This window comes from Pelophylax lessonae, assembly GCF_965119305.1.
Source record: "Pelophylax lessonae genome assembly, chromosome: 6".
Lineage (NCBI taxonomy): Eukaryota > Metazoa > Chordata > Amphibia > Anura > Ranidae > Pelophylax > Pelophylax lessonae.
In genome coordinates this window covers 234,670,453-234,688,308 of record NC_138773.1, presented here as the reverse complement: position 1 = coordinate 234,688,308, position 17,856 = coordinate 234,670,453, and the positions used below count along the sequence as shown (strand labels likewise).

At 42.4% G+C, this 17,856-nt stretch overlaps 1 protein-coding gene across 1 annotated transcript in view; it reads left to right on the top strand.

Annotated features, from left to right (window-relative positions):
- DNAJC10 (DnaJ heat shock protein family (Hsp40) member C10) overlaps window positions 1-17,058 on the top strand; it is a 72,222-nt gene extending 55,164 nt beyond the window's left edge. The window contains exons 17-22 of the mRNA XM_082262400.1: window positions 8,458-8,591; window positions 9,670-9,723; window positions 10,798-10,945; window positions 12,323-12,445; window positions 15,172-15,279; window positions 16,620-17,058. Coding sequence (XP_082118526.1) covers window positions 8,458-8,591; window positions 9,670-9,723; window positions 10,798-10,945; window positions 12,323-12,445; window positions 15,172-15,279; window positions 16,620-16,631 — 579 coding nt within the window. The 3' untranslated portion in view covers window positions 16,632-17,058. The remainder of the gene's footprint in view (window positions 1-8,457; window positions 8,592-9,669; window positions 9,724-10,797; window positions 10,946-12,322; window positions 12,446-15,171; window positions 15,280-16,619) is intronic.
- Window positions 17,059-17,856: the final 798 nt, after the last annotated feature.

Sequence of the window (17,856 nt, the reverse complement as noted above, 5' to 3'; positions counted from 1 at the left end):
GTCCATTACAAAAAAAAAAATGCATATTTTTTTACCTGCAAAAAAAATGTGCATTTAATATTATATATTTTTTTTTTGTAAAGGTGAACTTATCCTTTAAACTACGGGGCTTCATACATTCTTACCCATTAAGATCCACATTAAATTGATTGGTGAAACTGTGCACATTTCCTTTGTTATAGCCAAGGTTTACCACAATTAACAGTACCAGGGCGGTGTTAAGGCTACGTTCACATCTTGGCGTTGCTATTTACAGGTGTTTTTTAGGCGTTTTTCAGGCGTTTTTATGGGCGTTTTTTCAGGCGTTTTACAGACGTTTTTGTGCAGGCGTCAAAACACTCAGATGTGAACAGGGGCCATTGAAATTAATAGGATTTGTATTATTGGGTTTTTTTGAGCTGATCCTAGAGCAGAAAAACACCCCAAAACGCCTAAGTGACCGCTGAAGGGACAAAAAAGGCCAAACTACCAAAACAGAGTATCAAAAACATATATAATGCCATAATAACTTGACAAAAATCTAGAGACCCCAATATACCATCATATATGCTTACAAAGGTCTGTATTGACAAAAGAACACAAGAGGGCACCAAACTGCTTTGTCATTCAGCCATATATTGGATTGTTGAAAAACGTCTTAACTAAAAAAATAAAAATATATGTATTAAGATTTTCTTTTTTTTTTTTTTTTTTTTTTTCTCCTTTTTGAACAATCTTTTATACAGCAACATAATTGATATTTATATACTGTATGACATTTTACTTATTTGGGTTGGAAAGAATTGCCCATCTTTACGAACATTCGTAGTGATAATGTGTTTAATCCTACATTCACAATGAGATGTAACCAGCATCATATCACTTTCTTAGATCAGGAGATTTTTGTAAACCCTGCTGGTACTTTATGCTCGACGTTCTACAGAAAATCCTCAGCTGGGAGCACATTTCTTCATGCGTCCAGCTCGCATCCCAAATCATTAATTTCCAGTGTTCCTTCCAGTTAGTACCTTTGCATACGCAGGAACTGCAGTAGGGAAGAGGACTTGGAAAATGAGGCATAAAATTTGCAAATGTGGATACTAAATAGGGGGTACAGTTGTACTATCCTTAAGAAAGCATATATTCGAGTGAAACCATAAGATAGAAATTCATTAATTTTGGTGAGAGTGAAATGGGGAACAGAGTCAGTGCGTCTAATACCCAAATATTCTAAACAACATCAACAGGTTAGGCAGATTATGAAGGGTAAGTATGTATGAAGCCCTGTGTTTCAAGAAGCATATTTGTAATTTAGTTCTGGTGTGTGGGTATTATTGATTTGCGCATTTTTTTTAAACCGCATATATATGTCAGCAACACATCTCTCGAGGAAGCAATTGTTGGCAAAACATGTTGAGAAAGTAATGTCTGAGTAGCTGCCATGATGATATATAAATAAAAATTGTTATATATTTCTTAAAAAAATATTTGTTTTTGTGTATTTGCACCACAAAAGACCCAGTAACTATTGCACTTTTCTGTACTCATAGCCTCCTAAAAGTGATAAAACATGGGGAAATGTGCATCTGTTGCAGAGATGTACCGCATATGTATTTTTTTTTTCTTTTTGTTTTGACCTGCTTTAAGCTGAGAACACATTAGTATCCAAGGATGAAGCTGAATAGGTCAGTATACACAATTGCTTAGTGAGGTGTCAATGTTTCTTCACAATGTATTGACCTATAGAAAACCTGAAATCATGAAATAATTTGAAGGTTGCTATTGCTAATTTCATTCCAAAAAAGCTTGTTTCTCTTTCGTTCATTGACGGACACAGCTCCTGATCTTCATACCATTGGGTTATACTGCCCCCTACAGGAGTAGGCCACTAGGCAGAAAAAGAATCTGGCTACGCCTATGGGCAGTCTCGGGGAGTAAACTCCCTCTCTCTGCTAGGAGTAAGGGCCTAGTTCCTTGCTGGGATCTCTGCTCCTGCCATTTTTTTTCATTTTAGATAGAATTTTTTTTCTCCTGTTTTTCTTCCTGTGAGATCTACAATCAACTTCCGGAGTGGGTGATGGGCTAGATAATCTAGATCCAGTGGTCACCCCAGTCTGGCCAGTAACATGTGAGTTAAACGGCTTGCGAGGTCACATATGACCGAGCCTTTACCTGATTCGCAGTGTTCCTCCTGACAGACAGCCCCCCCATTTCGATGGCGAGGGGCTCTGTCTAGAGCGGTGCCCGCCTGGTTCCTGGTATGGTGAGTAGCTGTCCCCCTCTCCCCCTGGATGTTTCTGGAGTGGACGTGGGACCCTCCTTGGAACGGCCCGGGTTCCCCTCCTTCCAGTCAGGCACCCCCCATTCATCTGTCCTTCATCCTACTCCCCCCCCCCCCCCCCCCCTCGACTTATGCTGGGGCTGTGTGGATGGTCTGGTCCACCTCCTGGGGTGGGGGCAGGGCGCTATGCTAGCATTGGGGTCTGGGGGAGGGGGGGGGGATTGGATGATCAGCTGTGCAGGGGGGGGGTTACCTGGTGGGGGCTCCTGCCAGGGCCCCCTGTCCTGCCTGGGCCTTCCTTGAGGCTTAGGGATCCCTCCTAGTTCCCCCATTATGCTGTATCCTGTGTTTCTATGCATGGTGGCCATTTTGCAGTGGTTTGCCATTGATGCTGACTCCTGGATCCTTTTGTTTCCTGATTGCTGCACGTGCAGTGCAGATTCTCCTGGTGGCTGCGGTGCCTGGTTTCTGCAGGGTGGTGAATCTGGTGGGGTCCTCTCCCTCTTTGCTGAGGATCGATTGGATGCTCTGTTACTGGGGACCGAGTAGTGCTGCCGGAGCGGTAGGGGTGTCTCTTAGCAATGTATTACACTTTTTTGTGGGGTCCCCCTGGTGACTCATGGAGTCTTTGGAGCACATCTCCCCACCTGACCCCCTCTCTGAGGCTGCAGGGCCCTCTCGGGTCCCAACCATCCATCGATGCACTGACGACGGTCCTGGAGTCCTTTAGGCGGAGGTGGCTTTTGGGCGGCGGGCTAGCAAAAAGTGCTCCCCTGTCTCATCAGATCCTGAATCTGATGCCCCAGACATAGGTCACCCTGCTGGGTCTGTGACCATGTGCCTGGAATCCTCAGATAGTGAGGATGATTCCTCCACATCTGCAACTTTGCATGAAAATGTGCTGGTGGAAGCACTGATTGCATCTGTGCGTGAGACCTTGAATATGGAGGATGCAGCTGCGACGGAGGCGCAGGTTCCCTTTAGCACTCACAAGCCTTCCAGAGCAGTAAAGGTGTTTTCCTTTCCCCGCCTATTTTAACAGAGGTGTCGCTAAATTGTGGGGATGACCAAAGCGTCCCCTTGGGGTCCCTAAGCGATTTACTAGGCGTTACCCCTATGAGGAGTCCCTTATTAAGAAGTAGGGTGTTCCACCAGTGGTGGACCTTCCGGTTTCCGGATTGAACAAGACAACCCTGATTCCGGTTGAAGAGCCCCCGGCCTCTTAGGATCCGACTGACAGGAGGGCAGAGGATGTGGCCCGCAATATGTACACTCTGGCTGGTTCGGCACTGAGGCCAGTAATTCACCATTGCCCTGGTGTCGCAAACTCTGACCGAGTGGGGTAAGCTTTTATGCCGTGACCTTAAGGGAGAACAGCTCCCCCCACCCCTCCCCCCCTGCCTTTGCTGAGCTGGCGAACCAGCTGGTCCAGGGGCTGCAGTTTTATCTGCGATGCCTCTTTGGATGCGGCTCCACTAGTGGCTCGGCTCTCTGTTTCGGCAGTTGTCCTTCAGCTTGTCTTTTGGCTCAAATGCTGGCTGGTCTGCGGACCAGACTTCGAAAAAAAGCCTATACTAATTTCCCCTTTCAAGGGGTTCGCCTGTTTGGGGCCACCCTGGATGACATCATTAAAGGTCTCACAGGGGAGAAAGAACTTTTCTTCTGCAGGCTACTAATGGCAAGGAACATCGTCGTAGACGTGGGCCCTGCTCCTCGGGACGGGTCATACGTTTTTTCATTCCTCAGGATCAAGCGACAAGGGCTTGGAGCTTTTCAGGGCCTCCTCTGGAGGGTCCAAACGAACCTGGTCTGGCAAGCCAAGAGAGGGCTTCTCGAAACCTGTGGACAAGGCTCCTTCAGCATGAATGTGCACCCTCACCCGTATCGGGGGTAGGGGGATGTCTTCATTCGTTTCCAGACCCGTGGACCTCCCTGGTACAAGACAAGTGGGTTTACAAAGTCATTCAGTCCGGCTACAAGATCGCGTTTCACTCTTGTCCCTCGACAAGGTTCTTTCCTTCCAACTTGCACCTGTCCCTGGACCGCTTACTGGGTCTGTTTGGGGCAGTACAAGACCTGTTGCTTCAAGGGGTGATTGTCCTGGTTCCGACTTCGGAACATTTTTAGGGTTTTTATTCAAACCTGTTTACAGTTCCTAGGAAGGAAGGCATGGTGTGTCAAATCCTGGACCTCAAGAGACTGAAATACTTTGTGTGGGTGCAGAAGTTCAGGATGGAGGTCATTCGCACGGTGGTGGCATCCCTGCAGCAGGGGGATTTTCTTGCCTCGATCTACATCAAGGATGCTTACCTTCACATTCCAATATGTGCGGGTCACCAGCGCTTCCTCCGCTTTGCCTTCTGCGAGCGGAGTCCCCTACTGCTCTGGTGGAAAACCTAGAAATCACCATATGAACTCTGAGGAGTTTGGCTGGATTCTGAATTTTTGGAAGTCTACTCTGGTTCCATCCACAAAGCTGGACTATTTGGGTCTGACTCTGGACTTGGCCTTAGCCAGAGTGCTTCTTCCTCTGGACAAACACTGGACATTGCAGGCTGCAGTTCGTCTCCTGCTGTCCAGCAGATGGTTATCCCTCTGGACTTGCATGCAGGTGCTGAGCCTGATGGTGTCTCCGTTTGCACAGTTCCATATGAGGTCCCTGCAAAGAGAGATTCTGCCTAATGGGGCAAGACTCCGCTGTCTCTCTGCTCAGGTGATCTGGACAATGGAAGAGTTCAGACAACCGATCAATGTCTTGGAACTCGGAGCGATCAGACTGTGCCTGGACCATTGGACGGATTGTCTTCAGGGATGACCAGTGTGCATTAAGTCAGTGGCTTATGTCAATCACCAAGGGGGCACAAAAAGTGTCCTGGAAACTCTGGAGGTAGCCGGCATTCTAAGGTGGGCAGGACGGTTCGTTCCAGCCCTCTCCGCCGTACACATTCCCGGGGTGGCAAACTGGCAGGATTACCTCAGTTGGCAGGCATTGGACCAAGGGGAGTGGTCCCTTCATCCGGTGGTGTCTCATCATTTTTGTCTCCGGTGGGGCATCCTCGAGTTGGATCTGTTGGCATCTCGGCTCAACAGAAAGGTGCAGATGTTTGTGGCTCGGTCACGGGAACCTGTGATGGACGCCATGGACACGCTGGTGTCCCTGTTGGGTCAGTATTGTCTGATTTACGCCTTCCCTCCTCTCAAGCTTCTGCCAAGACTTCTATGCAGGATCGAGGGAGAAGGGATTCCGGTCATCTTTGCGGCTCCGGACTGTCGTCACCGGACTTGGTACGCCAATCTGGTGCAGCTGGTCGCCGACGTTCCTTGGAAGCTTCCTCTCTAGGATGATCTGTTGTCCAAGGAACAAGCTTCCATCCTGCTTTTCAGTCGCTGGCTTTGACGGCTTCACTGTTGAATGCCAGGTGCTGATGGATAGAGGTTTATCTGAGTCGGTAATTCCAACGCTTATAAAAGCTAGGAAATCTACTTCTAGGAAGATCTATCATCGTACGTGGAAGCCGTACATTAGGTGGTGTAAGTCTCTTGAGGTTCATCCTCGCTCCTTCTCGGTGGCTCGGATCTTGACCATCCTTCAACGGGGGGTTGAACAGAAATTGGCCTTGAGTACCATCAAGGGCCAAGTTTTGGCTTTGGCGGTCTTCTTCCAATGACCCTTGGCCACACACTCCCTGGTGCGTACCTTTCTTCAGGGTGTCTGGCATTTGGTTCCTCCAGTGCGGTCTCTGTTGCCGCCTTGGGACCTCAATTTGGTGCTTTTGGTCCTCCAGAAACCTCCCTTTGAGTACCTTTGGGAGATTTTCTTGCTTACGCTGTCTCAGAAGGTTTCTTTTTTAATGGCTATCACCTCTGCGTGCAGGGTGTCGGAACTGGCGGCGTTATCCTGTCGTTCACCTTACTTAGTGATTCACAAAGAGAAGGTGGTTCTTCGCCCCTGTCATGCATCAGTGAAGCAGGTTTGCAAGGCGGCCACCTGGTGGTCGGTGCACACTTTCACAAAGTTTTATAAAGTGGATGTGTTGGCATCTGCAGATGCTTCTTTTGGCCACAAGGTTTTACGGGCCGCTGTTTAGAGGACTTGATGCTCTTTGGGGGTGTATTTTATTTTTTTTTTTTCAGGTGGGCTCCAGTTGTTTTGGTTGAGCTCCTATTGCCTAATTAGCTACTGTTTAGGCTTGGGAATTTATTTATTTAGTTTTTTTGCTGTTCCCACCCCTCATGTTTAACACTGCTTTGGGATGTCTTAATGGTTATGAAGGTCAGGGGCTTCAATGAACAAAGAGAAAATGGGATTTTTACTTACCGTAAAATCCATTTCTCTGATGTTCATTGACAGACACAGCACCCACCCCTCTGTGGAGTTGTAATTATTCTGACACTGCTTGTGAACAAAACTGAGTACTTCTAGCAGAGAGAGAGGTAGTATATACCCCCTGGAACTGCCCAAAGGCGTAGCCAGATTCTTTTTCTGCCTAGTGTCCTACTCCTGTAGGGGGCAGTATAACCCAATAGTTATGGAGATCAGGAGCTGTGTCGTCAATGAACATCAGAGAAATGGAATTTACGGTAAGTCGAAAATCTATTTTTTCCCAACCCTATGCTGATCGATGCCTCACTGCAATACTTTCTAAATTACTGAGTGGAATTTTGAATGCAGCAAGTGATATGAGAACTCCTGATCAGAATACTTGTTCCAGATGGGTGTTGAACTGATTGAATCCGCATGACTAGCCTTTTCAGAAGGAGATCAACAGTGACAGCGCACATATTTCTCTGGTTTCCCTTAACATGACCATGGGTTGTTGCCGATGTCAGCATTCTCGGTTATTGGTATAGTCTATTACTATTCACATAGCTCCTTTTTATAATTTCTATATGCACGATCAATGAATGCTTTTTTGTTGTGTGTGGTAAATGTGATGTGGGTAAAAACAGTAGCATTGCATTAAAGCTGAACTCAGGCAACTGAATACAGAAGTGAAATTTAACTGTCTTATTTGCTAAAAAGTTTTGGTTCTGTTCAGCTATTTTAGTTAACCTTACAAAACTGCTATACTGTATGACCAGCAGGGTGCGACTATATTTCTACTACAGTAAAGATATAAAGCAGTCACCACCTAATGCCAGCTTGCCGATTGGACAGTAAAGAAGCAGAGAAGTGAGGTCATGTATGTCTCCTCCTGTAAGCATGTGAGACTGACCGTACTGTGCAGTAGAGCCTGACTGGCTGACCCGACCTGGCTATCCCTTTTTCAGTCTCCGAAAACTGTTGTACACATGATGATAGGAAGCCTACAGAAAAGTTTTGAGTGGCTTAAACTTACCGTAATGTATTTTTAAAAATAATTGTGTATAACAGTGCATAACAGGGGTATAGGGTTTTTTATATTTGTCTTTTATGGCGCTTTTCCACTGCATGGAACCGTACCGGCTCGGCACGCTTTTGTGCTTTTCCACTGCGGTACCACATGGTATAGGGTCGGAACGGTACGGTACGGTATAGGTTTGCTTTTCCACTGCATGGAACCGAACGGTACGGTACGGTACGGCTCTGAAAAAACAGTACCTACTCGATTGTGGTTCCAACAGGTACCAAACTGGTACCATATCCCACAATCCTTTGCATGCAGTCACTACTAGCCACTGATTGGTCAGAGAATCACACCCACCCCGTTGTTATCCCACCCACTTAACTTTAGTACTACTTTAGTGGAAAAGCAAACCTATACCGTACCGTACCGAACCGTTTCCCGACACTATACCATGCGGTACCAGCAGTGGAAAAGCAAACCGGGCCAAGCAGGGCCGAGTAGAGCCGAGCCGGTACTTGCAGTGGAAAAGTGCCATTAATGTCTTCCTGGAGTTCAGCTTTAAGTTAAAATATAGATAATCCAAAGCGTAGTTGTGGTGTAGTTACATGGCTTTTCCTGAATCTAACCGCTAATTTATTTATTGTTTGTGTAAATCAGCACTGTGTTTTACTTCCATTGCTTCCATATATAATGCAGGCGGAGGAGAAAATTAGGTATGTACAGCAATTTTTAGTTGTACTTATAGAGATCTGTCCTTACACCAGCTATAAAAAATGGTACATTTTTGTAAATGTGGGGGTGTGTCTAATTTGTTTATTGTTTTATCACACTTCTACTTTTTCATTTATTTTTATTTTTCTCTAATTTCAGCATGTAATTGGATTGATAAATGTGGGAAGTGTTGACTGTCAGAAATACAGCGCCCTCTGCAGCAAGGAATATGTTAACTCCTACCCTGAGATCAGGCTTTATCCAGCAAATCGAGACAATCCTCATTATTATTTGTGAGTGCATCCTTTTTATATTCCATGTTTTTGTATTGTCCATAGCAGCCAATTATTATTTTTTTATAACTTTTTGCATCTGCTCCAGAAATGACAGCTGAACATTTAATGCAACAGACTTTGGGGTTGATTTACTAAAGGCAAATTGTCTGTGCACTTGCAAGTGCAGTTGCTCTAGATCTGAGTGGAACATGCAAAGAAAACTAAAAAAAAACAGAATTTTTGCTTGCACATGATTGGATGATAGAAATCAGAAGAGCTTTCTCTCAGATCTAGCGCAACTGCACTTGCAGTACCCAAAGAGAAAGTGTGACCGCACTCAGAGGTAGATAAACTTGAAGTGTTTATTCCCATTCGTTGAAAACAACAGTGCGTTGAACAGACATAGATACGGTTAACGCGTTTCACAACTCTATGGGTCGCTTACTCACTGGTTATGAGTAAGCGACCCATAGAGTTGTGAAACGCGTTAAGTTTATCTACCTCTGAGTGCGGTCACACTTTTTCTCTTTGGATATCTGATCACTGGACGGCGGATCCGACCAGCACATGGGTGCCATTGCCTCGCCTGAGCGGCTTTTTTTGTGTTTTTTGTATTATGCACTTGCAGTACACTTACAGTGCGCAGACTATTTGTCTTTAGTAAATCTACCCCATTGTTCCTTCCAAACAGCTTTGAGCTTAGCTTCTCTTGGTTTCAATACTGGGGTCATCTATCACGTGCGAAGTGTTGCTTCATACACAGGTGTCATGGCATTGCTTCTCTGCATGACCCTAGGCAGTTTACATACTGTTTCACATATTTTATTTAGACCACATTTCAGAATTGTGTTAACATGTCCCCACCAGGCTCTACTCCCCAGTTGTTCATTTTGGCAGGTACAGGGAGCAAACCTTTGAACATGACCTATCAGGGGCGTACATAAAGATTTTACTACATCCTATTGGTAGAAATATAAAGTCATATGTGGGTACCAGTAGGTTTTTTGCAGCCTAATGTGTAATAACTAGTAAAAAACATAGATGGCTTCTTAAGCCCATCATCGTAATAAATTTGGTTGCCTCTTGTTTGTTCTAGTGCATACAGTGGCTGGCAGAGAGATGCATACTCCCTGAAGACCTGGGCACTTTCGTAAGTTACTCTTTATACTCAAAATAATTTTAGATTTCACTATTCTCAGTTGGTCTTATTACCGGCTTGGGTTTATTTATTTATCCCATATGCAGTCATTCGGTAATTTCTTCTTTTATTTTGTCTTCCTCTGTGTTTATTATGCTCATGGTTTTATTTTTATTATTCAAAATCTAAGCTTCATTGTTTACAAGGGCATAATAAATACTGAAGCTTTACTTACTGTGATTATTTATATACTGTAAATTTGTCTTAAACACCCTATGACTTCTGTAAATAACTGAAAACGGTCTCTGGGCTCCACTATTGTTGAGAACATCTTCACATACCAGAAATAAATGACTGTTATGGGATCCATACTATCCTAGACCAAATAGAAGCAGGACTCTAAAAATAACATGCAAAATGATGATACATTTAATTTGTGTCATAAAAACAACCTTTTATGAAGTTCTGAGTACCTTTTTTGTTCTGTAAATTATACCTATTATGTCACATTTTAAAGTATACCTGTCGGGTCCTGTACTATGCAAACTGGTTTCATCATAAGACTCCTTGGGAGGCAAATCCCCAGGAGCGACTATACCAGGTTGCATTAATATATAAATAAAGACTTTTAGCTTTTGTGTCACAGCTTTGCATGGCCCATCCTATACCACCTTGGTGACGAGAGGTTGCCCATCACGGTGATGTGACAGATTTTCTGTTAGAACACCCTGAGATTTGGGGCTCCCAAGATGATCCAGAAGCTTGCTTGCTTGCTGTAGAGCATTCAAGATCTGATTGGTATTCTTTTAAATAATGTTGACTGAGAAAAAGGGTCCTTGTATTAAATCTGGTGACTGGGAGATCTAGCCTATTCAGCACAAATAAGAATATAATAATAACATAAGGTAGGTGGTTAGTAAAAGTGCAAGAGCATTTATTGACAGGTCTAAATCCCGGTATGTTTTCCTCTTTGTGTGTCTGCCTGAAAACCTCCTCTGTGTTTTTAATGTTTGGAAATCACAAAAAGCTGAGCACCCTCTGACTGGGTATGAATAATTTCCTTTCAACTTTTATATTTCCCTACAGATATCTGCCTCAATTGACTGCGTCACTTACACCTGAAACCTTTAATGAGAAGGTGTTGAGTGGAAAAGATCACTGGCTTGTAGATTTCTATGCTCCATGGTGTGGTCCATGTAGAAACTTTGCTCCAGAATTTGAATTTGTGGCTAGGGTAAGCTAAGCTGTACAATGCAGCTTACATCTACTGCATATAGTGAACCAATTTACTTAAATTGTTTATTGTATTCCCTTAAGCTGCCCAGTCTGTGGTTCCTTTCTTGTAAAAGAGCTAAATGTATTTTTTTTAATGTCTTGGGCAAGAAACCAAGGCTGACCATAGACTAGGAAATTGGGAGAAAAATTAACAAATATTCTTTGAATAATTAATAAAACATTTAATGCACAGTATAAATATTTGCAACTTTCTAGATACAAATTCCTATTTCTTTACTTTTGCACTTTTGTACAGTATTACAAAATGTGATGGTACTTTGGGGTGTTGGCACATTCCTCCTGCCTTAGCTAGCCCAGTGAATTGGTTGAGGCCTTGGCTTTAAAGTAGGTGAGCAGCCATTACTCTGGAACCTACTCTGTATAAAGACATTCCTAATAGTATGACTTGTTTCTTTGTTTTTTCTATTTTGAAATGAGAACAAAACTTTTTTTTTTTTTTTTTTTTTATTGTATAGCATTTTTCCCTTGTGACTTTGCTAGCCTAGTATTAGTAGCAAAGGATACCTGATGACCCTGCCAAAAATTCTGTTCTTAAGAAGGAGCTCCAGTCTCCCCCAAAAAATTAGGTCAACAGCTACAAATACTGGTAGTAATATTATATGAGCGTATTCTGGTGCACAGCGGGTCAATATCCAGGCACCTGTAAGCAAGTGACCAAACAAGTTCATAAGTCCATATACTATAGGGGTAGAACTGTGCACCGGCGGCTGCTGTCCTCAGAGTTAGGCCAGCTCTGTGTAAAGAAGCAACAAGAAAAGAGGGGGAAGCACCACCTAAGTGCAGTATTAGAACAAACTGGTTTATTAACAAGGGATTAAAGGGTTTGTAACCCTAAACTATTGCCTTGCTGCCAGCTCCTCTCTTTTAATCTCCTATCCTGCATTGTATAACTGTTTGTATGAAACAATGCCTCTAAATACCTAAAGAAGTGTCTTTAGGTCTGTTACGTGACACCCGGCAGCTGTAATACTACAATCCAGGGCTATAGCAGGAGGAGCCACGCAGCCAAAATGGCGGTCATGTGCCTCCCGGTTGACATCAGAGGGAGAGCTCCACAGCCGGTTCCCTGCTGCGCATGCAATAGTTGTGCTGCACTTTGTGAATGGTACCGCGGTCTTCTGGGACCTGTTCTGTGTCCCAGAAGGCAGAGAAGCAGGGGGGGGGGGTGAACTTTGCCGCAACTATCTGCCCAGAAATGCAAGCAGGTACCTGTCAAGACCAAGTACCTGCAACCCCCCCCCCCCCCCCCTTCAAAAAGTGCCAAATGTGTACAAAATGTACCCTAATCTATTTTTATTTTTTTACTGTTTTAAAGCTCCTTAAAGGGAAGGTAAAGGCTGGAAAAGTGGACTGTGAAGAATTTGGACATATCTGTCAAAGGGCTGGCATCAGAGCCTATCCTACTGTGAAATTCTATGCTTTTGAGGGGTCTAAAAGGGTAATGTTTACATCTACAATACACCCTAAACCGCATTATTATTTAAAGGAGTTTATTTGCCAAAAAGTATAAATCATGTCACTGAAGGCTGCAAGTTATGTCAACCAAGACTTCTCTTCCCTGTTTCTCTACATCTTAATACATGTTAAAAGGAATATTATTCTACTTGAATTTCACTACATTTTTCTACTTATTTTTTTTTTTTTTTTGTATCGGACTTTTGGTAGCCTGGTAAAGTATTTTCAAAAATTGATGAGCCTTTATCAACTTTACTGTATCTTTCAAGTCAGTACTGACTTTTTGTAATTGTAAGCTCCTGTCCTTTTAAGGCATGATATACAGCATGGTGGTTTTGCATTTAACCCTTTCCATGTTGTACAATACCTGGTTGATCCTGCCTGTTCCTGTGTTCCCCTATGTGTACTGACCAAGCTAATCATGGCTGCTGATCCATGATAGCATGGCCAGTTTGCCTTTTTGTGCTCTCTCCCTCTCCCCCTTTCCCTGTTATTTCCATAGTCTGTGTGTAAGCTGATCTCTAAACCTCTATTAATTGCTTTGATTGTCTCTGTTTTAGATCCATGTTTAGTGCAGTGTGTGTTTTTCGTAAAATTATAATGCTACATACCTTCTTTGCACAGTGCTTCTGTGCAGTCACGTGCCCTCCTCCTGCCATCTTCCATACATTAGAAGGGACTCTCAGCCCCTCCCATTGTGCTCTTAGATTGAGAAGAAAAGTAGAGGGAAGACACATGAATGCACAGCAGTACTGTACAAAGAAGGTATTTAGCATAATTTAAAAAAACCATACACTGTACTAAACATGGACCTAAAACAGAGAGGATTAAAGTAATTATTGGACATGACCTTTAAAACTACTTTAACAGATGGATAAAGAATGCCCTTTAAAGTGCACGTATAGAAAAAACTTTTCTTGATCGGTTTATTGTTGCTATCCTGTCCTGTTGAGGAGTTTTCCCTTCATTACTTTCCCAGAGACGCAACAGGCAGTGAGAGGAAATCTTCAGAGTCCGTATATGCATGCCTATAGATATGGATGTATGGAGTCTGCCTCCAGGGGTGTACATCCATACCTCATGCATTACCTTTTTAAAAGCATTTCTTTTTGGCCTTTTTTAATTTTAATATACTTACAAAGGCCATAAGGCGTTAGACCTCAAAGGATACATTGACCCCAAAATTGGCAATAGATGCAAGGTGCAAATTCTCCATGTGGCCTGGACCTTACTCTCTAGCAAGTGAACGAGCTGACACATTTTGAGGGCAAGACCTTCTTCCTCAGAGCTCTTTTGAAGATATTGCACAAAGTCATTTGATTATATTAACTGTGCCTTCGCAACATAAAAGACCACATATATATAATAAAGTGCGATGCGCGCAAATAGAAACAAAATCAATGAAAAATTATTAAATGTGCAATCCTTGTGTCCGATTCTCGTATATTCAAAATAAAGTAAATATTTCTTCCAGTGGTATATGTTTAAAAAACGTATATTAAAAAGCATCAAAGAAATCTCAAGAGAAATATTTAAAAAAATCACAATAAATATGTATACAATAAATTCCATGTCCATTAAACAAATTTGCTCACTTATGAAGCCAGTTTAAAATTATATACAAAATCTTATCCACCAATATGTGTTTTGGAGTTGCACATATTGCACTTAATAAATAATATATATGTAATATTTTATATTGTGCAGGCACAGGTAATCATTACAATCTATTGAATACACACAGATGCAAGTGTGAACACTGTTTTGGTGCCAGCAGTAATAGCTGGTGTACGAGACACTTATTATTTTTGTTGGATTCTGATCCATTTGCGCTGGAGTATTTTTGCACATATTATTGCACAAAGCCATGCGTTCTCTTTCTTGTTATTTGTTGATCCCTGTAGAGATGTCCCCTTACCAAAGACGACAGCATACCTGAGGCTTACAGGTGATGGAGTATACTAATTGAACTTAATTTCGAGTGGACTACTACCACATCCCTATTTCCACAGCGGAAAGCTTTCACTATGGCACCTAAGCGCTAATGTATTCTTTCTTCAGTACATCCATACCTGTAGATTAGATACCGCTTAGATCTGTGTTTACCAGTGTACAGACGTATCATCTCATTCATTTGTAGAGGCAGCCATGCACAACACTTGTTCATCTTGGGCACAGAAATAGTTATTTTTTCTTTTTTTTAACATACAGCTCTGTGTGCACCCTGTGTATGAGTCCTTAGACAGTTGTCACCTCAGCCAAGTGTCCTGATTTGAAGATTTCTCCTCCCCTCTTGTTCTGGTGAACACTGTACAACTTGGGGATTTCACAGCACTTTCTGTTTCAGTGACCGTTGTCACCAGCACAAATGGAGCCCTCTACCCAGCAGGGACATGGGCTGCAAAAAACACTCTGCAGGGAGGTTTTTCTATGTATGATACACTTTTATTTAGGTATCCACAGAGTTCATGTCCATATCATTAGTTTTGTGACCCACTTATGACCTTTGTTACTGGCACTTCTTTACTGGTTTTATAAATGTTCTATCCTAACAGATACTACTTTCCACTCTGTCAAGGAATGATACCATTTGACTACTGTAATCATCCATCATAATGTGATGTGTATTTATGATGGCTGTGGGGACATTGTTTTTTTTTTTTCACTAAAACATCGATTTAAAAGAAACATCTGTTCCTTCTCTTGCAGAGAAATCTTGAAGGTGAACTCATTAGCTCAAGAGATGCCAGAGACATAGTGAAGATTGTAACTGCAAGAATAGGATTTATTACTAGTCAACTAAAGGCACATCAGAAGGTATATTTAAGACTTTGTTGCACTGTCTGAATTTCCTTTCACAAGCCTGATTAATTCAGACTGAGTATATGGTGAAAAATTCCATATCTTAGGTGAAATCTACTTGCCAAGGTGAACAGTTGATTCAGAGACATTGGAAGCTGAAGTTTATATGGGAATCTTAATTTCTCTAAAAGCTGAGCTTGGCCTGTGCCTCCTCTTAATTCCCAGTACTGTTATTGGTTATTAAAGTTCACCTTTCGTAAAATGTTACATCCATATTCAGGGTGTAAATTGTTACCGATGTAGCAGCTACTGCACCCCCCCCCCCTTTGTAATTAAAAAAGCAAAGTTTGAACTCGCCACCTCAGTAGGAGAAATAGGTAGTATTACACCATGCTTTTGGTAGACATTTTTTGCAAGCAAAATTCATTTTAAATACATATTTGGAGATTATTTAACTTATTCATGCCCACACTATAGCCGAAAGACAGCTGCATCGCGGACCTAAATTGCCTAAAGTGCATGAGCTGCCTGCTCGCTCCCTGCGATGCACACATGGCTCGCTCTGTGATCAGCGAGTCCATGAGACTGCATGAGGTCCCGGCCCCTTACCACATGATCAGCTGTCAGCCAATGACAGCTGATCACTTGATGTAAACAGCAGCCAGCGATACACTTTTTTTTTTTCTCCTCGCGCTGTCAGCGTGAGGAGAAAAGAAAGCCGATCACCATCTTCTGTCAGAGGGACATCGGTCCCCAAAGAGGAAGAGCAACTGTGTCCACCAGTGCCACCTACCAGTGCCCACCAGCGCCACCTACCAGGGCAGGTCAGTGCCACCTATCAGTGACCATCAGTGCTGCCTATCAGCGTCTACCATTGCCCATCAGTGCCACCTATTAGTGCCCTTCAGTGCCACCCATTGGTGCCACCTACCAGTGTTGCCTTATCAGGGCCCATCAGTGCTGCCTCATCAGCGCAAATCAATGAAGGAGAAAAATTACCTGTTTGCAAAATTTTATAACAAGCTATTAAAACAGTTTTGTTTTTTTTTGTTTTTTAATTTTCTGTATTTTTTTGTTTGTTCAGCAAAAAAATAAAAACCCCAGTAGTGAGTAAATATCACCAAAAGAAAGCTCTATTTGTTTGAAAAAAATGATAAAAATTTCATTTGGGTACAGTGTTGCATAACTGCGCAATTGTCATTCAAAGTGCGACAGCACTAAAAGCCAAGAATTGGCTTGGGCGGGAAAGGGGGTTTAAGTGCCCAGTAGGCAAGTGGTTAAGAAAATATTTTTTTAAAAATGCCTTTTGAATGCTAAACTTTAGCAATAGTTTACTTTGTTTTATTTTGTAACAGGATGAATTGTGATGTGTTCCAGCAAATCATCAGTGATGACTTTTTTACAAATTGTTCAGCTACTCTTAGAGACGCTGAAAAGAAACACAATACACAGCGGATGAGAAACAATGGACTGCATAGGAAAAGTATTCAGATCACCCATGAGCTTTGAAGACTATTTTTCCTTTTCTCCTTGTTTAAAGTGTGTTTTGTTTACTACTGGCATTTTTATCTAAATCTCAGATTTTACACTGGTTCAGTGCTCTTAAAATATCCCATTGAAGTAAAAGCTGTTTGCTATGATAGAAAAGTGCTAACACTAGAACATCCTGGAATGGAATTGTACATTATCTGAAACAATTCATTTTGACTGAGTGCATCTGCACGAATTTTGCTACAATCCACTACAGTGAAGAAAGCAAAGTTACTTACTACAATAAAAACCTATTTTTATATGTATCCGTGTGTTTTTAACATGTTTGTTATTACTGCAAATACAGAAAACAGTACTTCATAAATCCACAATGCAGGCTCTTGTAACAGACTGAATCACGGCAACTGCCAATAGGATTCCAAAGGACATAATGACTTCCCTTGCACCATTCCTCCTCATTTTGCCACTGGACTTCCTCCTGGGCTTATGGGTAGTGTACGCTAGTGCATATATATACTTTTTTTTTTTTTTGTGCGTGTGCCTTTCCTTGCCTGCCAACCTGCATGCTTGGTTAAGGATCTGGTATTGATTTTGGGGGAGACCTCACACCATTTTGTTTTGTTTTATTTTTTAATTCTTGGTGTGAGGCTTTCCCCCAAAATCCATACCAGACCCGAAAGGCCTGGTATTGATTAGATATAGAATCCACACATTTGTATTTTTTTTTTTTGACTGTCCGCTCTTTTGTTTACATTCTGCTTTCAGCAGGGAATCCCTGGCTGATGGCAGATGAGTTACTGGTTGCAAGCATCTTGCAACAACAACCAGCTAGTAATTGAATACATCCCTTAAATGTAGACCACAACTTAATTAACAAATGTATTCTTTTTTTTTTGTGAACTGACTTTTAGACAGGTGTTTTGCAGTATTTGAGCATTTTTTATTTTTGATGTAAATTCCAAATACACTTTTATAGTGATTTGAGATTTGCCATATTGCATGTAATATGCGATGTGGCACATGACCCAAATATTGCATGCACTAGCCTTTAGTCAGGTAAGCTCTTTAGCAAGTGTGTGTTAATGTACTTTACTAATAAGT